Here is a 16,893-nt window from a genome sequence, read left to right on the forward strand (position 1 = left end):
TAGATTAGAAGACATGGGCTGCCATAATTTTCCAAATACAAAAGACAAAGGCCGAAAAATATTGAAAATTTTTAATAAAAATTATGCACACATTGATTTCATTGATTGAACACATAACATAATAGTTGTAAATAAAGTTATATATAATTTATTTTTTGCAAAAAAATGGAAAATATGATCAGTATAGGAATTGGATATATGCTTCATTTTAATAACATTAACAGGTGAAAATGGACCGGATATAAGATTTCCAAAAATTCGATGAGAACTTTGAGGTATAGTAAAATTTGATCTATCAACAACTATTAATTCATGATATATATTTAAAAATTTATATTTTATATATAAATACATTTCTGTGTCTTCTAATATATCTGCATAAGATTTATTGTTTTCATAATTATTAACATTATTTTGTTCTTTTTTTTTTTTTTTCATTTTTTTACTTGGAATTTTTATCAAGGGTTTAGGGATATCACAAAAGTAGGCAAATGAATAATCATCATTATATAGTAAAGAACTATTTTCTACTTTTGATTGTAAAATGATTGTATAATCTAAAAACGGACCTTTTATATGTTCTTCAGTTATTGGTAGTATATTTAAACAATTATTTATACATTTTTTTTTTAAAGTTAAATTTCCAAATATAGCTTTTTCTATTATTAATCCGTTTTTTACTTTTTCATCATTTAATTTTTTGTTATATATTTCCTTTAATTCTTCTATTTTATTTGCATAAATTAAATCGGCTTCTTTTTCAAGAACTTCTCTTTGTTCTTCTATTGTTGCTTCATCAATATAATTATTTAAAGCATCATAATAAAACCTTTCAAATTTATCTGTTAAAATTTTATACGACTTTTGTATTAAGGAATAACATTCTTCATACTCACTAGGTAGCTTTTTATTGACTTCTAAAAGCTTTGATAAATATAAATAACTTCTTCGAATTGTTTTACAATCACTATTTACATTCACATTAAGGATTTCATAATAATTTGGTTTACCACTAGTTGATATAATATATTTTATTTTATCCATATAATTACTTATTAAATATTTTTTATTTTCAGGGCTCATTAATTTTATATTTGCAATTGAAGTGTTGTCTATTTCCGACATGTTTTCATTAAAATTTGAAACATCATTGTCTTCCTTCATTTTATTTGAAAAGTCGTTAGAAAATTCTGCTTCTCTATTTATTTGTCTCATTGGATTTCAAAAAGGGAAAGAAATAAAAAAATGGAGTTAAAGAAGTAAATTTATATAAAGAGGAATACAAATATATAATAATAAAACTAAGAAAAAAAAAAGTTAATAAGTTATATTCCCTTTTCTTTACAAAAATAAAATTGAAATAATTATTTTACACATTATTTTTTAAAAAAAATGTATACCCTTACAAAATATGTATAAATATTGTAACTTTAATTAATTCATTTTATTAAGTATGTATCTTTAAATATTATAAATTAAGGGGTAAATAAAATGTGCACATGAAATATATTACACATAAATTTTGTTACTAAACAAATTAATTAGCAAATTTTGGAGTTTGTTAATTTGTTTAAATCTTGGCATTAAAAAAGGTGAATTATTTTAATTACATATTTTTTATATTCCTTTATTTTATTATATTTATTTATTTGACAAAAATGTTGTAAAATTTTACACAAGTTACAAATTATTAAAAAGGGAAAGAGGATAATTATTTATGATGGACAATAATAAAACAATGAAAAATATACAATTTTTTTTAATATTTAAAAAATTATAAAAAATATAATATATATATTAAAAGGATAAATCATAAAAAAGAGATATATTTCATATTTGTTTTTTTTTTTTAAAATTTATATTATCATATCTTAATATACTTACAAATCTCATGAAATAATTAGCTATGGGCTAGTGGTGTAGTGGTATCACGTTCGCTTCGCATGCGAAAGCTCCCGGGTTCGATTCCCGGCTGGTCCACAACAAAAATTAGCAGTTTTCACACAAAGAAAAAAAGTAAAATTATTTTAAAAAGGGTATAAACTAACTAACTAATTATATGTAGATATGTAGATAATATATTAACAATCCTTTTCAATAAAGTTATTATTTAAACATAGTACCATTCATGTAATATGTATATAGTTTCCGTAAAATGACTATAATTATTCTTCGTCATTTTTATTTGAACAAATGCCCAAGCCATACATAGTATGTGTATTATTATTGTATATATTTATTATAAATATAAAAAGTGAGATTGCAAAAAATGGCATAAACATTTTTTTTGTTTTTATTTCCAACCAATTATTAAGTGATAGTAATATATTTTTTAAAGATAGTAATATATTTTTTAAAATTTGACAGAAGCGGGATTCGAACCCACGCCTTATACAGACTACCGTCTGAAGGTAGCGCCTTAGACCACTCGGCCATTCTGTCAAATATTTAAAACCTCTAAATATATATAACAAAAATGTTCTTACATTTTAAAATATTGAAAAAAATAAAAACAACATTACCATTTTTCACACATTTTATCTTAATATGACTACATTGAATGTATATAAATTTTGTAATTTTTTTAAAACATTAAAAAATTATTCAAAAAATAGATAAAAAATATTATATAGGCATAGAAATCCAAAAGGAGGGGAAAGGAAGAGAATACTCCCTCCCTTCAAATATGATATTATTATTTAGCTGCCAATTAAATGCCGGTTTTGCTAACATTTTAGATTGGGTGGCTAAAAAAATGAAAAGAAAAAGAAGAGTTACTTATTTATTGAAATAAATTATTAGTAATTAAATTTTATTATTTACTCTTTATAGATAAGAATTAAGAATTATTTAATTTTCCATTTCCATAATTTTCAAAATAAAAAAATGTATAGATAGGCTTATGATATTGAAATTTCATTCTACTCGCCAAATTAAAAATATTTAAAAATATTTGATGATTTAAAAATTGATTTATGTATATATTATTAAGTAAAAAAATATATGCTAATATATAGTTAAGACTTTATGATATATAAATATGATATTCAACCATATTTATAGATATATTTATTTGATATAATTTTTATTAGTAAATTGTGGCTAATCCAAATATGGTGATAATATAAAAGATGAACATAACCTTTAAGTTAAATTAAAAATATAGGGAATAGCTATTTTTATAATTTTTGAACGAATAAATTGAAAACACTAATTATTTAATAAAATTGTAAGTATATATTAATAGGGCATGAAAAATAAGAACGCTTTGTGAAGTGCTAACAAAATAAGCTCCCTTATGAACTCTGACCTTTTCAATTGTAGTGATATTTGTTTTGGTGTGTGTGTAATGATGTATACCTTTGCATAAATTATTAACCAAACAAATCGAGGGAATAGAATGTGAACATATTAACACCTTGAACGATGAAAAAGGTATATGGGGAATGATAAAAATAAATTTCAAATTTTTATGTTTTTCTTTTACAACTTTAAAAAGAGCGTACTACAAAAAGGCAAGTACAAGCACAAGCACAAGACGAGGGAAAGGCTATCCTTTGAGTGCCTTTACCCTGATATGCTACTACTCCCTTTTCATTTTTGCTATCCTATATTTGCTTCAAATTAAGAAAGTTCACGCATATGGAGTTGCAAATACACTAAACTGGAATGGTGGGCGTACAAAATTTTCGAGATCAAAACGGAAAAATGAAATAAAAAATGTATTTAGCAAATGTGAAAATAATGTAAAAAAAGAATGCTATGCAATAGGGAAAGAAAGAAAATCCAATGAAATAGAGTCAAAAAGAGATACAAATATAAAAAGTAAATCTATTATGTACTTCAAATCTTTGTGTAACAATAATGTAATAAATAAAAATGTTGATGAAAATGTTAATTTTAATGATGGAGTTGAAAATTTTTTTGTTTTAAATCCTAATCCTAATATATTATTTTTAATTAATAATAATCCTCAACTACGAAAAATACATAGTGAATATATAGAAGCATCACAAGAAATGGGAAAATCCAAAAAAAAAAAAAAAAATGTCATAGATGAAAATAAGGAAGATATTGAAACAGAAAACAAAGATAAATCTAATGGGGAAGGTAAAAAAAAGATTCGTCTTAGATTAAAAAGAGGATATTTAAATGATGTGTATAAAATTGAGAAGCAAAAATTAAATAAAATTTTATTATCATTCAATGATAAAAGTATATTTAACAAAAAACAAACAAATGTAAAAGAAAATATATTATTATTAAATGGACAAACAGTTAAAACGGAAGTAGTTAAAGAATACTTATTTCATAAATTAAGATTAGAATATTACGAAAATATAAGAGATAAAAAAAAGATATTAACTTTAGACTTATGGTCTAAAGAAATTAATATTCCTATTGATAAATTAAAAAAATTAATTATTTATATTTATAAAATGAAAAGTTTAGTCCAAAAAGAAGATGAAGATCTATTAATAAAAACATATTTTTACAATAAAAAAAATATGTTTTCACTTTTTAGAAATACATATAATAATAATGGTGAAGCAAATAGCGAACCCTTTAATTTTAAAATCCCAGGTGAAGATGAAAATGTTGAACAAGTTGAACAGAAAGAAATAAATGTAGAAAAAAAAGACAATGAAGAAAATTATGATATATTTACAGATTACTTTGAAAATCATGATACTATTTTATATAAAGATTGTGAAAAATTAATAAATGAACAAGTTCAAAAATTTATGGAATATATTAAGGATATAGTATTTTTTGAAAATTCAATTTATATATTAGAAAAGCTTGAAAATAGACCCCCATTATTAGAAGAATTAATTTATGCATATGATTATGAAAAAGATGATTTTTTAAGAAAGTTGGAAAATAAAATTCGATTATCTCAAAAGTTGTTAATATATTTTATTCCTTTAATAACTAATATCGTAAGAAAATCAGAAATGAAATTAGGTAATAGTAATTTAAGTGAAGATGATTTTTTATTAGTTAGTTTAGATGCTGTAAAAAATGGGTTCAAAAAATATGATGTAGAAAAATTAGGATTAAAAAATTTAACAAAATATGTATATATGTGGGCAAAAAATAGTACCTATAATTATTATCAAAAACATAAATCGTTTGTATCTATTTCTTCTCATACATATAATGATTATAATAAAATAAATAAATTTGAAGAATCTTTTTTTGAAAAACATGATAGAAAACCAAATATAAAAGAAATAAGTGAAGGATTAAATATGAGTATAGAACGAATTGAAAAGGCTATGTCATCTATGGTTAATGTTATAGATGCAGAAAAACCAATTACATATCAAAATAGTGATTCTGCACATCCAGAAAAAAATACTTACAAAGATTTAATTGTTAATGCAGATGATATTTACAGTTTTAATGAAATTATGTATAATGATATTGTAATAAAAGCTTTACGAAAATTTATCTCAAAATCTTTAAAAAAAAAAATAAGTAAATTAATAATTTTTATGAAATTTGGTCTTTTTTTTAAAAAAAAAAATTATTCTGATGAAGAAATTTGTCAAATTCTTAAAATTAGTAAAAAAAAATTTGATAAATATTTTCAAGACTCAATAATACAAATTAAAAATTTTATTAAAAAAATTAAATATAATAAAAATAATAATGATCCAAGTTCTGATCTTACAACTTACTTGAACTTTTCACAATTTGATTTTATGGGAAACGAATTTTCACAAATTGAAATGTAAAACCTAACTAACCAAATTTTTTTTTTTTTTTATCCGTCTATCAATGACGCTTGTTTTTACACTTATCATGCATTTTTATAAGTTTATATTAGTTCATTTTGTTAGCTATTTTTATTGGTATATTTCCATCTGTTCATTTGGTGTTACTACACCACGTGCCCATATGCAGCACACGAATTTGTTTTCTTTTTTGAATAACTTTATAAAACACGTAAAAATCGAAAAATCAAAAAATACTATAAAAATCATCAACAAAGAAAAAAATACGATAAAAAAAATCAACATAACAAAGGACATGCACATGAACAGAGAGTAGTCATAACTTTTATGGGTTCGCATTGGGGTTGTACTTAAAATTAATCATAGCTCCCTTTTGATCATATGACATATTTATTCCTTCAATAATACGAGAATAAAATGTATTATTATTAACTGTTATATCAATTAAATCTTTATCAAAATTAATATTTTCATAAGCTCCTTTACCAGGTGAATAAAATCTTTTACCAGGAAGGTCTTTCATTATTTCTAAATTAAAGTCTGTAAAATAAAAATCCTTATTTTCATTGTCACTATTATCTTCCGAAGGTTCTTTGGTTGTATCTAAAGTTGTATTTACAAAATTTTCTTTTAAATGAGCATCACTATTTTCGTCATCAGATGTAAGTACTAATATATCCATATCAGAATCAAATGGTTCATTATTATTTATAGGTGTATCATCTTTTGAATAATATTCACTATAATGTTTAATATTATTAAGTTTTCCATTTGTTTTAATTAAATATTGACTAATAAATACATCATTTGCATTTTGGTTAGTTGCTATTCTTCCTGACTTATCAAATATTGTTTCACCATTAATATTAACAATATGAATATTCCAATTTGATAAGGTTTTTTTTAAACATATAGATCCAAATATACCGATAATATTTATTTTTGTTATAAATTCTTCATTTTTATTATTCATTATTAAATAGTTTCCACATATTTCCATTCCATCTTCTTCTGATACATTTCTTTTTTTTGAAAATGTGAGAATACCAGATAAACAATTGTAATCGGAAATGGGTTCATTTATTTTGGGTTCTGAGGTAGCCCTTTCTACTTCATTGTGATCGCCATTATTATGATCCATTTCTGAACCGTCAGAAGATTTGTTTGTTTTCAAAAAGTTAGCTGTGAGACCAGATAAATGGTAACCCAAAATAATTTGAAGCATACTTAGAACCATGCATAAATCATCAGTTAATATGTCTTTATTTTTAATAGCCTTATTTTTATTGTTAAATAAATTGTAACTATAATGTGTAACTGTTATAGATGTAACTTGTTTTATATAATTTAATGCTTCTCTTGTTTCATATAAACATTCATCATGCATATAATTATTATTTATCCAACTAATTTGTTCAGAATATTTTTTATAATTTAAAATAGTTTCAGATGATTTAATAGGTACATCTGATAAAGTACCATAAGTAATTATGTGTTTCGAATTTTTCACCATTAAATTTACAATATCAGGTTTTATAATCCATGGACAATCTATTACACCAAAATGAAAATTATATTTTTTTAAACACTCAGCTAAATTTTTTTTTATGCATTCTACATTTGTGTAAAAGTTCATTTGGGCTAGTTCAGCATTCTTATCATTTTCTAATTCTTCATGATAGTGTTTATTGTTTTTATGGCTGTCTTGATCGTTTAGTTGCTTTAATGAAACAACTTTATTGTTATCAAAAATTTTTACAATTTTAATGTCTGAAAAATCCATATTTCTATTACTTTTTTCATATTGCATATTATTATATTTACTGTGCATATATTTCAGAACATTTTCTTCTTCTTTAGATAGTAAAAAGATATACTTTAATTTTATTTTATGTTCAAAAGATAAGTAATATAATCCATCATTTTGTACATAATAATTTAATCCAATAATTGAATATTCAATTGGGTTTAAACAAAATTGTATATTATATAATAAGTCATGAGAATAGTTCATATTATTTGTTGGGATATTTTTATTTTTTTTATTATTTTCTTTTTTTGATAATTTTATAGCAGATTTAATATATTTAAGTGATTTATTATAATTACGTAAAATTTTGTAACATGAAGCTATATTAATATATGTTGATGAATGTCTAGATTCTTTGAAATTTCTTAAACTTTCTTTTAAATAATAAATAGATTTATTGAACTCACCAAATTTCATACATATATGTCCACATGCATCAGCAATATCTTCATCACCCTTTAATGAATAATAATTATCATAACATTCTTTTATATCTAATAATATATCTTTTTCTGTTCTACCATTTATATTGGGGTAACATGCTAGATTTGTGAATGAACTTCGTATATTAAAAAAAACATCTGAATCATAATTAGAATACCTTAACAATGCAATTAATTCTTTTATTGACACATTAGCTGGATGATTATTAATATTATGAATAACAGATTTTTGCCAACTTATTAATATATCAGGTGGTATTTGTTCGACGTTATCAAAAAAAGAGGAAATAGTTCCTCCAAAATGTATACTCATATTATTTAAATTTTTTAAATTAATTTTTTTCATTTTTTTGTAAATTGTTTCTCCTCCATTATTAAAACTATTTAATTTTGAACTTATTAAATCTCGTTCCATATCATATTCATGATTTGATAATTTACTGTAATATCTACTATTTTTCTTTTTTTGATGTGCCTTGGCATTTTTTTTGAAATATTTTATTATATAAGAATTTTTAACTCTATCATAGGGGGTAATGACATTTCCAGATGCTTCTACTGATGAATTACCATCTACCTTACCAAAGAAGCCATTTTCTATCACATTATTATTTTGAATTTGGCTTCGAATAGTAAACTCGTTAGTTTTTTTATGAAGTAATAATGTGACAACTTGAAATGTGTCGGAGTAAGGTGTATAAATATAATACCCTCCCAAAGATAAAAAGAATAGACAAATAGCATTTAAATTCACCATAAAAGAAAGACTACCATGAACAACAATATGAGGATCTCTATAACCTCGAAATTCTTCATAAGACTGATAACCTTTATCCCCGATTAGACATAATAATTTATTATCACTTAATTTTAATATACGCTTAAATAATATAAATGCACCAACTGGTAATACAAATGACAAATTTTGATTAAAGTAAGAATATAATTTCAATACTGTATATATATCTTCATATTTTCTTAAATAATCAGATGGTTTATTTGTTTGTTCTTTTTTAATTTCTTCATCAATATCTATCTGTTCCCAATCCCATTTAACAGACATTCGTAACATAATGTCTGCATTTGTTTTATCAGGTTCTTCTATAGGTGAATAAACTGATAAGCAAGCTCGCTTTGTACAATTTTCACTATTAACTATCCATGCATCTGTTAATAAAGAATCTAAAACATAATTACATATTAAAACTATGGGTGTACCACTAGGTATATATTTTTTAGTAATTTCCAAATAAATTTTGTCTGATGTATCATTTCCATCAAAGTATGCAAAATCTAACATTGAATAATTTGAATAAGTTTTAGGTTTATCATCTGAATAATTTGTTTCATTATATGATGAAGAACAACATGAACTGTTTGTTGAAGAATCATAATTTATCATTTCATTTTTATCATTTTCTGAATCATAATAAGAATTATTTTTACTTGAATATGTCTTATCATAATTATCTTTGCTGTTAATATATTTTTTCAATTTTTCATTATTCATACAATAAGTTATGTTATCTTTAGCTACATCAGTAAATACATATACAAATGGTTTTTCTGGTAAATTCATGCTTTTAAAATATTTCTTATATTTTGATAATGCTCTTAAAATTAAGTAAGTAAATTTCCCATGACCTGCACCTATTTCTAATATATAAATAGGAACATTACGATCACATTCATTACTATTAAACCAATCTTTCATATAATTAATTATTACTCTTGCATAATCTTTAGCTAGCTTACTATTACTTGTTACGAATGATGGAACTATATTTTCTTTCCATGCATTTATTGCAGCTTTTTTATAATAATTTTGTAAAAGTTCCCATATTATACTATCACATAATAACTCCTTTTTAGCTACACAATGCTTACTCGATGGATTTTTTTCAATAATTACTTCTCCACCCGACATTTTCTCTTCTTGGGCTTATAAGAAATGAGAATAAAGCGGATAAATACGTAGGTAAATATGTAAAAAAGTCGGCGGCTATCTAATATGTATATATGTGTGTACATGCATATTTATTTATTTTTTGCGGACGCATTTTTTTTTTTTGTGTGCATGCATTTACAACAGTTGCAATTTCCCTATAGTAAAAATCGTAGGTGAATTAATTTGTGCAAAGAAAAAAAATTAAGTTCTCAATTTTTCAGTTAAAAATTAAGAATATATTTCATTAATGCAAAGAATAAAAAAAAATTATAAAATAGTAAAAAATTATGAACATGTCATAATATTTTTATTTCATGTCATATCATTTTATTCGCCTAAATTTGCTTTAGTTAATTTTGTTCAACTTATTTTGTGTCTAGATTTTTAAACTCTTGGCTTAATAAAGAAAATTGAAAAATCCAAGTATTTTGTATTAATTATAAAATAAACGGAAAAAGGGAAAAACTGTGTAATCATTCAATGAAATATAAATTTTGAAAAAAAGTTATATCCTGTAATAATACACAAGTACATATTAAAATAATAAAATTAGTACATACTCATTAAATATGTATATAACTATTTGCACACGCTATAATACTAATACAAAAAATGAGGGTAAATGTAAAATGGTATAATATTAGATAGGGTATATGCATGACACATATTTTAGGTTAATAAACGGTGCATACTATGCTATTTTATATTTTATTTAAAATTTTTTTCATTTACTATTTGTATTTTACCACTATTTTTGCTTAATTATTTATTACACTTTTTTTATGGACACTCACACAAATAATAGTCGCAATAGATCATTCAGCTGTAGTTACACAAGTAACTTATGCTAAAAAAAAAGAAAAATAATTGGTAAAATAAGCCAGAAATAATTCTTATAAATGTATATACATATAGTTACATTCTTGAAGAATAAACTATTTACTAAACATTGAAAATAAGCATTTAATAGAAATAATAGTCTAATCCTGTGTGCTTATTTTTAACTTCATTCTCTATCTTTCTCAAAAAAAATATGCACATGCAATGTGTATTGTATAAATTAAATTTATTTATATTTCGAAATTTTACTATTTGTTTGGCTTAACTAAAAATGAAAATAGTTGGGACGAATGAATATTTTATCACCCTTCATTTTTAATATACTTTATACCAGTATATTTATTATTTTTTATTTAAAGGTTTTATAAGAAATTATACTCAATTAAATTGTTAAAAATAATTTTACTATAGAACAAATAAAAGATACATTTGTTTTTTATACATTAGTAAAAATTATATTCTTAAGAAAAAAAAAAAAATACAAAAGTACTAATAATGTTGGAACGAATTAGGGAAAAACATGAGAATCGATCGATAAGAGCGTAACAGTAATAATATAAGAAAATGTGTAAAAAGCTTAGTATTATATTTTTTATAACTTAAGCTAATACATGCTTCTTATATATGCTGTAAAATTACAGCTGGTTTATTATTCGAATTGAAATACAATACACACACACACACATATACCTAAGAACTTATAAACGCACAAACCCGTGTGATGAACATGCATAATAATTATAAAAATTTGTAGCAATGCTTGCTTATGTTTGCGCAGCTACTTCTTTAAAGGTTGTAATAATATTTTTCAAAAAAATTTATTACAAATAAAAATCATGTTTTAATTTATAGTTTAAAAAAAACCAAATAAAAATACTAATTAATATATCAAATTCGTGTTAAATCATGTACAATATCATGATGGTATTAAACTTACGAATTATCTTCTTCCCTTTTATTTTTCCATTTATTTGATACCTTAGTATTTCCATGCATAGCTTTTCCTAATCCTAAACTAACATTTAAAAGTATTTTTGGGTTATTAAAATTTGAAACTGCCATAACTATAGATGAAGCCATTTTTTGTGGATTTTCACTTTCAAATATTCCTGATCCTACAAAAACACCATCCATTCCTAATTGCATACACATAGCAGCATCTGCAGGTGTAGCTATTCCTCCAGCAGCAAAATTGACAACTGGTAATCTTTTTAATTTCCTTGTAAGTAATACAAGATCAATTGGTGCTCTAAGTTGTTTAGCAAAATTATATACTTCACTTTCATCTAATGAACATAAATATTTTATTTCATTATTTACTGTTCTTATGTGTTTAATAGCTTCAATTATATTTCCAGTTCCTGCTTCTCCTTTGGTTCTTATCATAGAAGCACCTTCTGATATTCTTCTTAATGCTTCTCCTAAGTTTGTGCAACCACATACAAATGGGGTTTTAAACTTATGTTTATTTATATGATTAAATTCATCTGCCATAGTTAATACTTCACTTTCATCAAGCATATCAACTTTAAGTTCTTCTAAAATTTGTGCTTCAACAAAATGACCTATTCGAACTTTAGCTAATACATTAATAGAAATACATTTTCTTATTTCTTCGATTTTTATTGGATCTACACTTCTAGCTACTCCATCAATATTTCGAAGTTCCGATGGAATATTTTCTAAAACCATAACACCTATTGCACCAGCCTTTTCAGCTATCTTTGCTTGCTCTACATTTTTTACATCCATTATAACTCCCCCTTTTAGCATTTCACACCATCCATGTTTAAGTAAAATGGAATCATTATCTGTATAATCTTTCATTTTTATAAAATTTTTGAAAAAAAATATTTTTAAACGGTAATATTTCTTTTAAAGAAAAGAAGCCCTTTAAAATTTATTAAAAAAATTTTGAAATCTATAAACGTTTAATTTTTTGATGGTGTTTTTTTTTAGCAGAGTTATCTCTTTTTTTTCTTTCAAATTATAAACTATAATTTAACATAATTGCATTTATACATATAAGTTTGAAAAGTTAGATAAGCAAAGAAACAAACACACAATAATATAGTTATTACTATTATATTGATTTATTTTATTTTAGATATAAATAGAGGCATACACAAATTTTTGGGGAGTAAATTTATATTTTTTTGCAAATAAAATAATAATTATTTTACTACATTTAAAATGGCACAATAAAATAATGTTATACGTTTCTAAATATTTTTTTATAATATAATGATATATTTTTCAAATTATTTAAAAAAAATGTATATTTAAACATTGTGAAAAAATATAAATCAGCATATTATGGATATCCATATGCATATGCATATACATATACATCTACCTATATGTAGGAAATATATTTCATGCATACCTCAATTGATATATGCAGAACCGGATTGGAAAATTATAGTGGCATTATTATTTTATTTTTTTTAGCCTATACAATTATTATCACCATCATTTTTTATTTTATTTTTTTTTTTTTTCCTTTTTTTTAAATTTTTAAATGTTCTATTTTTGTGGGGCATAAGGAGACAATTTTATTTTGTATGCAACCTGATTATATACTAGCTATTTTAATATATATATTAATTTATATATTTTGACATATATTAATATTTATATATATATTATGCATATCTCAATAATATTGAATTGTAGAAATAGCTTTATTATGAAAAAGGAAGAAAAATAAATTATCTTCAAAAATATTTTTCCCTAAATTAATTCACATATTTATAATGTAGTATGTATATATAATAACGTCATTGGAATTATAAATTAAATTTGAAAATTAAAACTTTTTTTTGTTTGCAATCATATGGAAATACATTCATTAGATTAATTAAAAATAAAATATAGTATACCTGTTTTGTTAATAATTTACATTTTTTAATATTAAAAAAGTTATGATTAAATAAGCAAAGAAGGATATAAATGTTTTAAATTTTTTGAGAGTCAAATTTATAGCAAAATTAAAGACAACTTAAAAAAAAAAAAGAAAAAAGAAGAAACAAACAAAAGGGTAGAACATTGAAGCTGGATCACCTTTTGTACATTTGCCAAAAGCGGTGATAGTATCAAAGAAAGGAGGAAGGAAGATGGCAAAAATTTATAAAAAGGGAAAAGGAAAAAACAATTTGAATAAGAAACCAAGCGGATTAAAGGTTAACTATACAAAGAGAGATAAAAATAGCACAGATAAAAATGATAAGAAAGGGAATAAAAAAATAAACAAAAAAAGTAAGCAGATTGATAAAAAAAGTTTAATAGAAAAGAAAAAACAAAAAAATGAAAAAAAAAACGTAAAAAATGAAAAAAAAAACATAAAAAATAAAGAACAAGATTGGGATGATAAATGTAAGGAAATTTTAAATAATGAAAATTTGTCTAAATCAAAAAAAAAAAAACTTATAAAGGAATATAAAAAAAAACAATTTGCAGAAAATTATGATTATTATAAAAAGTTGAAAATAAATTTAAATGATTTATTACGAGCAAAAGATAAATCAGAGAAAAATAAACAAATAAATATAATATGTAATGAATTAAAAAAAGTAGAACTACCCAAATTTTGTCGTACAAATCTAGGATATCATATTATATCTGCTTTAATTATAAATAGTGATGAAGAATGTCAAAATAAATTATGGAAGAGTATAAGTACAAATATGAATGATATTTGTGTATTTAATTTTGTATCATTAACATTTCAATGTTTTTATAAACATGCAAAAAATGATCAAATACGAAGTAATATTTGTATGTGGCTAATAAAAAATCCCAAAAATTTTTTGACAAAATTTGGTTCAAAATTATGGCATATAGTATTTAAAAAATTAAAAACAGACATGAAAATAAAAATAATTAATTCTTTAATATTACCAAATATTAATTCATTAAAAAATGTTTCCTTTGAACTTTTAAAGAAACCCACAAAGGAAATGTTTGAAGCACTTAGTGATGAAAATAAAACAGCAATATGTAATTATCTCATGGAATATATTGAAAATATTGTAGAAAAGGAATTATTATATAATATAGTTACACACAACCTAATATTATCTGCTGTCGAAATTTTATCAGAAGGAGAAGAGAGTGTCGTTAATGACAGACTCACAAAATTGATGGAATTAATACATGAAGGATGTGAATATTTAATATCTACAAATATTGGAAATAAAGCATTAATTTATTTATTAGGATATAGTACAAATAAACATAAAAAAATTTTAATAAAAATTTTAAAAAATCATATGATAGATTTATGTAAAAATAGTGTTAATTTTTTATTAATAATTAGGTTATTAAAAATAACAGATGATACTAAACTTTTAAATGAATTTATTGTAAAAAAAATTACAAATTCTTTTGACGATATATTTAATGATTATTATGGATTTTATGTAATATTAGAATTTTTTTATGACATTAATCAGTATAATGAAGATAAGTATTTTTTTGTAGATTGGAAAAATATGATATATAGCAAAAGTGTAAAAAGTATAAAAGATGGATGTAAAAGAAAAAATGAAATTATATACCCAATTATTGAACAATTAAAAAATATATTTAATGAAAAAGATAAATTAAATACCTATTTAATTGATAAAAAATATGTTATAGTTATTTTTGAATATATACAATTTACACAAGATGAGCAAATTATAAATAATATTTTGTCTATTTTAGAAGATATTATATTATTGCTTAAAAGTGATGAGAATAATAATGAAAAATATAATTGTAAAAATATTAATGAACTATTTTCAAAACTTTATACATGTTCAAAAAATCAAGATATATTTAAAAAAGTAATAAACCCAAATAATTCTTCTTCAATGTTTTATCAATTATTGTCTAATTTTTTTATTACAAATATAGAAATTATTCTAAAATCAGAACTAATTAAAACATTTAATAATTTTATTATATTTATAAAAGAAATAGATAATAATATATATCAACAAATTTTATCAACAGCAAAAAATTTGAACAATGATACAATTTACAACACACTAAAAGAGACATTACCAAATATGACATATTTTGATAAATATCTCGAGCTTATCAACCAATAATTAATCACTTTAGAATGTTACTTTAATTTTGTCTATTGCTAGTCTAGAACTGGAACCAAACCATATGCATATCTACTATATATGTCTGGTCTTTACCAGAATAGTTAGCTACAATTTAATTATTATTAAGTAGGTTTTTTTTAAGGGGTCCTATTTTATTTGGTAATGGAGGTGGTTGTAATTTATTTAATCCAAAGTTTGCATACGTACACGTAAAACTACGCATGTATTTATGCATGTTTGTTTTTAAAACTCTAACTATTACAATTGTACTATAATTATATTACAATTATTTTATTAATCAAGTGTAAATGCCTTACTGATGTTTGTACCTATATATATCATGCATTAATTTATAAAAAATTTTTAATCACATTTTTTTTACTTAACAATAGTTTATTTCTAATATTTGTCCATTTCTATTATTTTCATAATTTTTTTTTAAATATGTTTCTTTAAAATATAAGAATTTATTTATCAACTTTCTGTTTATTAAAACTTCAAACAAGACAGAATAAAAAATATGGATTATATTTTTTTTGTCGAAATTTTTTAAAAATAAATATGTCCCAATAAATGGTATTGTATAGCTATTTTCATGTGTGTAGGTAATTACGACTTATTTTTTTTTTTGCTTAATCAGTGACTTATTCTTAAGGAAAAACAAAAATAAATCACTGAACTTAAAAAATGGATAAAATTTATTCCTTAACTTTGGCAAAATTTAAAACATGGTATGCATATAAGTGCATATAGATACGTAGATGCTCATAAATAATATATTTTAAAAATATGTATGGGCTTATATTGTGTGTAAATATGATTATATATTTACAACGGTGTTTTGGGGATTGTAAAATAGGGTATGATATTTCTCTGTATTTGCTAATATTGTAGAATATATATGCTTTATAATAATTTGTGTATATTTTATATAAATAAGACTAAATTGTAAATATAATAATTTCAAAGATTTTACTTATGTACATACATAATATATTAAGCATGCTTA

The 16,893-nt window shown here is 22.4% G+C and overlaps 5 protein-coding genes and 2 non-coding genes across 7 annotated transcripts; 3 read left to right on the plus strand and 4 right to left on the minus strand.

Annotated features, from left to right (window-relative positions):
* Positions 1 to 81: 81 nt before the first annotated feature.
* PVVCY_1102070 (DnaJ protein, putative) lies at positions 82 to 1,215 on the minus strand (the record flags this gene model as incomplete). The annotated part of the gene is made up of 1 exon (XM_008626166.1): positions 82 to 1,215. One exon carries the CDS (start codon positions 1,213 to 1,215, stop codon positions 82 to 84), a length of 1,134 nt encoding a protein of 377 aa, XP_008624388.1.
* Positions 1,216 to 1,908: 693 nt separating this feature from the next.
* On the plus strand, positions 1,909 to 1,980 carry PVVCY_1102080. The gene has a single exon. It is a non-coding gene; the product is annotated as a tRNA-Ala (tRNA).
* A 381-nt stretch (positions 1,981 to 2,361) lies between these two features.
* PVVCY_1102090 lies at positions 2,362 to 2,442 on the minus strand. The gene has a single exon. It is a non-coding gene; the product is annotated as a tRNA-Leu (tRNA).
* A 1,004-nt stretch (positions 2,443 to 3,446) lies between these two features.
* Positions 3,447 to 5,744, plus strand: PVVCY_1102100 (conserved Plasmodium protein, unknown function; the record flags this gene model as incomplete). Its single annotated transcript, XM_008626165.1, has 1 exon — positions 3,447 to 5,744. The coding sequence occupies one exon, from the start codon at positions 3,447 to 3,449 to the stop codon at positions 5,742 to 5,744; it is 2,298 nt and encodes a 765-aa protein (XP_008624387.1).
* A 325-nt stretch (positions 5,745 to 6,069) lies between these two features.
* Positions 6,070 to 9,924, minus strand: PVVCY_1102110 (conserved Plasmodium protein, unknown function; the record flags this gene model as incomplete). Its single annotated transcript, XM_008626164.1, has 1 exon — positions 6,070 to 9,924. One exon carries the CDS (start codon positions 9,922 to 9,924, stop codon positions 6,070 to 6,072), a length of 3,855 nt encoding a protein of 1,284 aa, XP_008624386.1.
* A 1,794-nt stretch (positions 9,925 to 11,718) lies between these two features.
* On the minus strand, positions 11,719 to 12,612 carry PVVCY_1102120 (pyridoxine biosynthesis protein PDX1, putative; the record flags this gene model as incomplete). Its single annotated transcript, XM_008626163.1, has 1 exon — positions 11,719 to 12,612. The coding sequence occupies one exon, from the start codon at positions 12,610 to 12,612 to the stop codon at positions 11,719 to 11,721; it is 894 nt and encodes a 297-aa protein (XP_008624385.1).
* A 1,289-nt stretch (positions 12,613 to 13,901) lies between these two features.
* Positions 13,902 to 15,881, plus strand: PVVCY_1102130 (conserved Plasmodium protein, unknown function; the record flags this gene model as incomplete). The annotated part of the gene is made up of 1 exon (XM_008626162.1): positions 13,902 to 15,881. The coding sequence occupies one exon, from the start codon at positions 13,902 to 13,904 to the stop codon at positions 15,879 to 15,881; it is 1,980 nt and encodes a 659-aa protein (XP_008624384.1).
* Positions 15,882 to 16,893: the final 1,012 nt, after the last annotated feature.

This window comes from Plasmodium vinckei (assembly GCF_900681995.1).
Source record: "Plasmodium vinckei vinckei genome assembly, chromosome: PVVCY_11".
Taxonomy (NCBI): Eukaryota; Apicomplexa; class Aconoidasida; order Haemosporida; family Plasmodiidae; genus Plasmodium; species Plasmodium vinckei.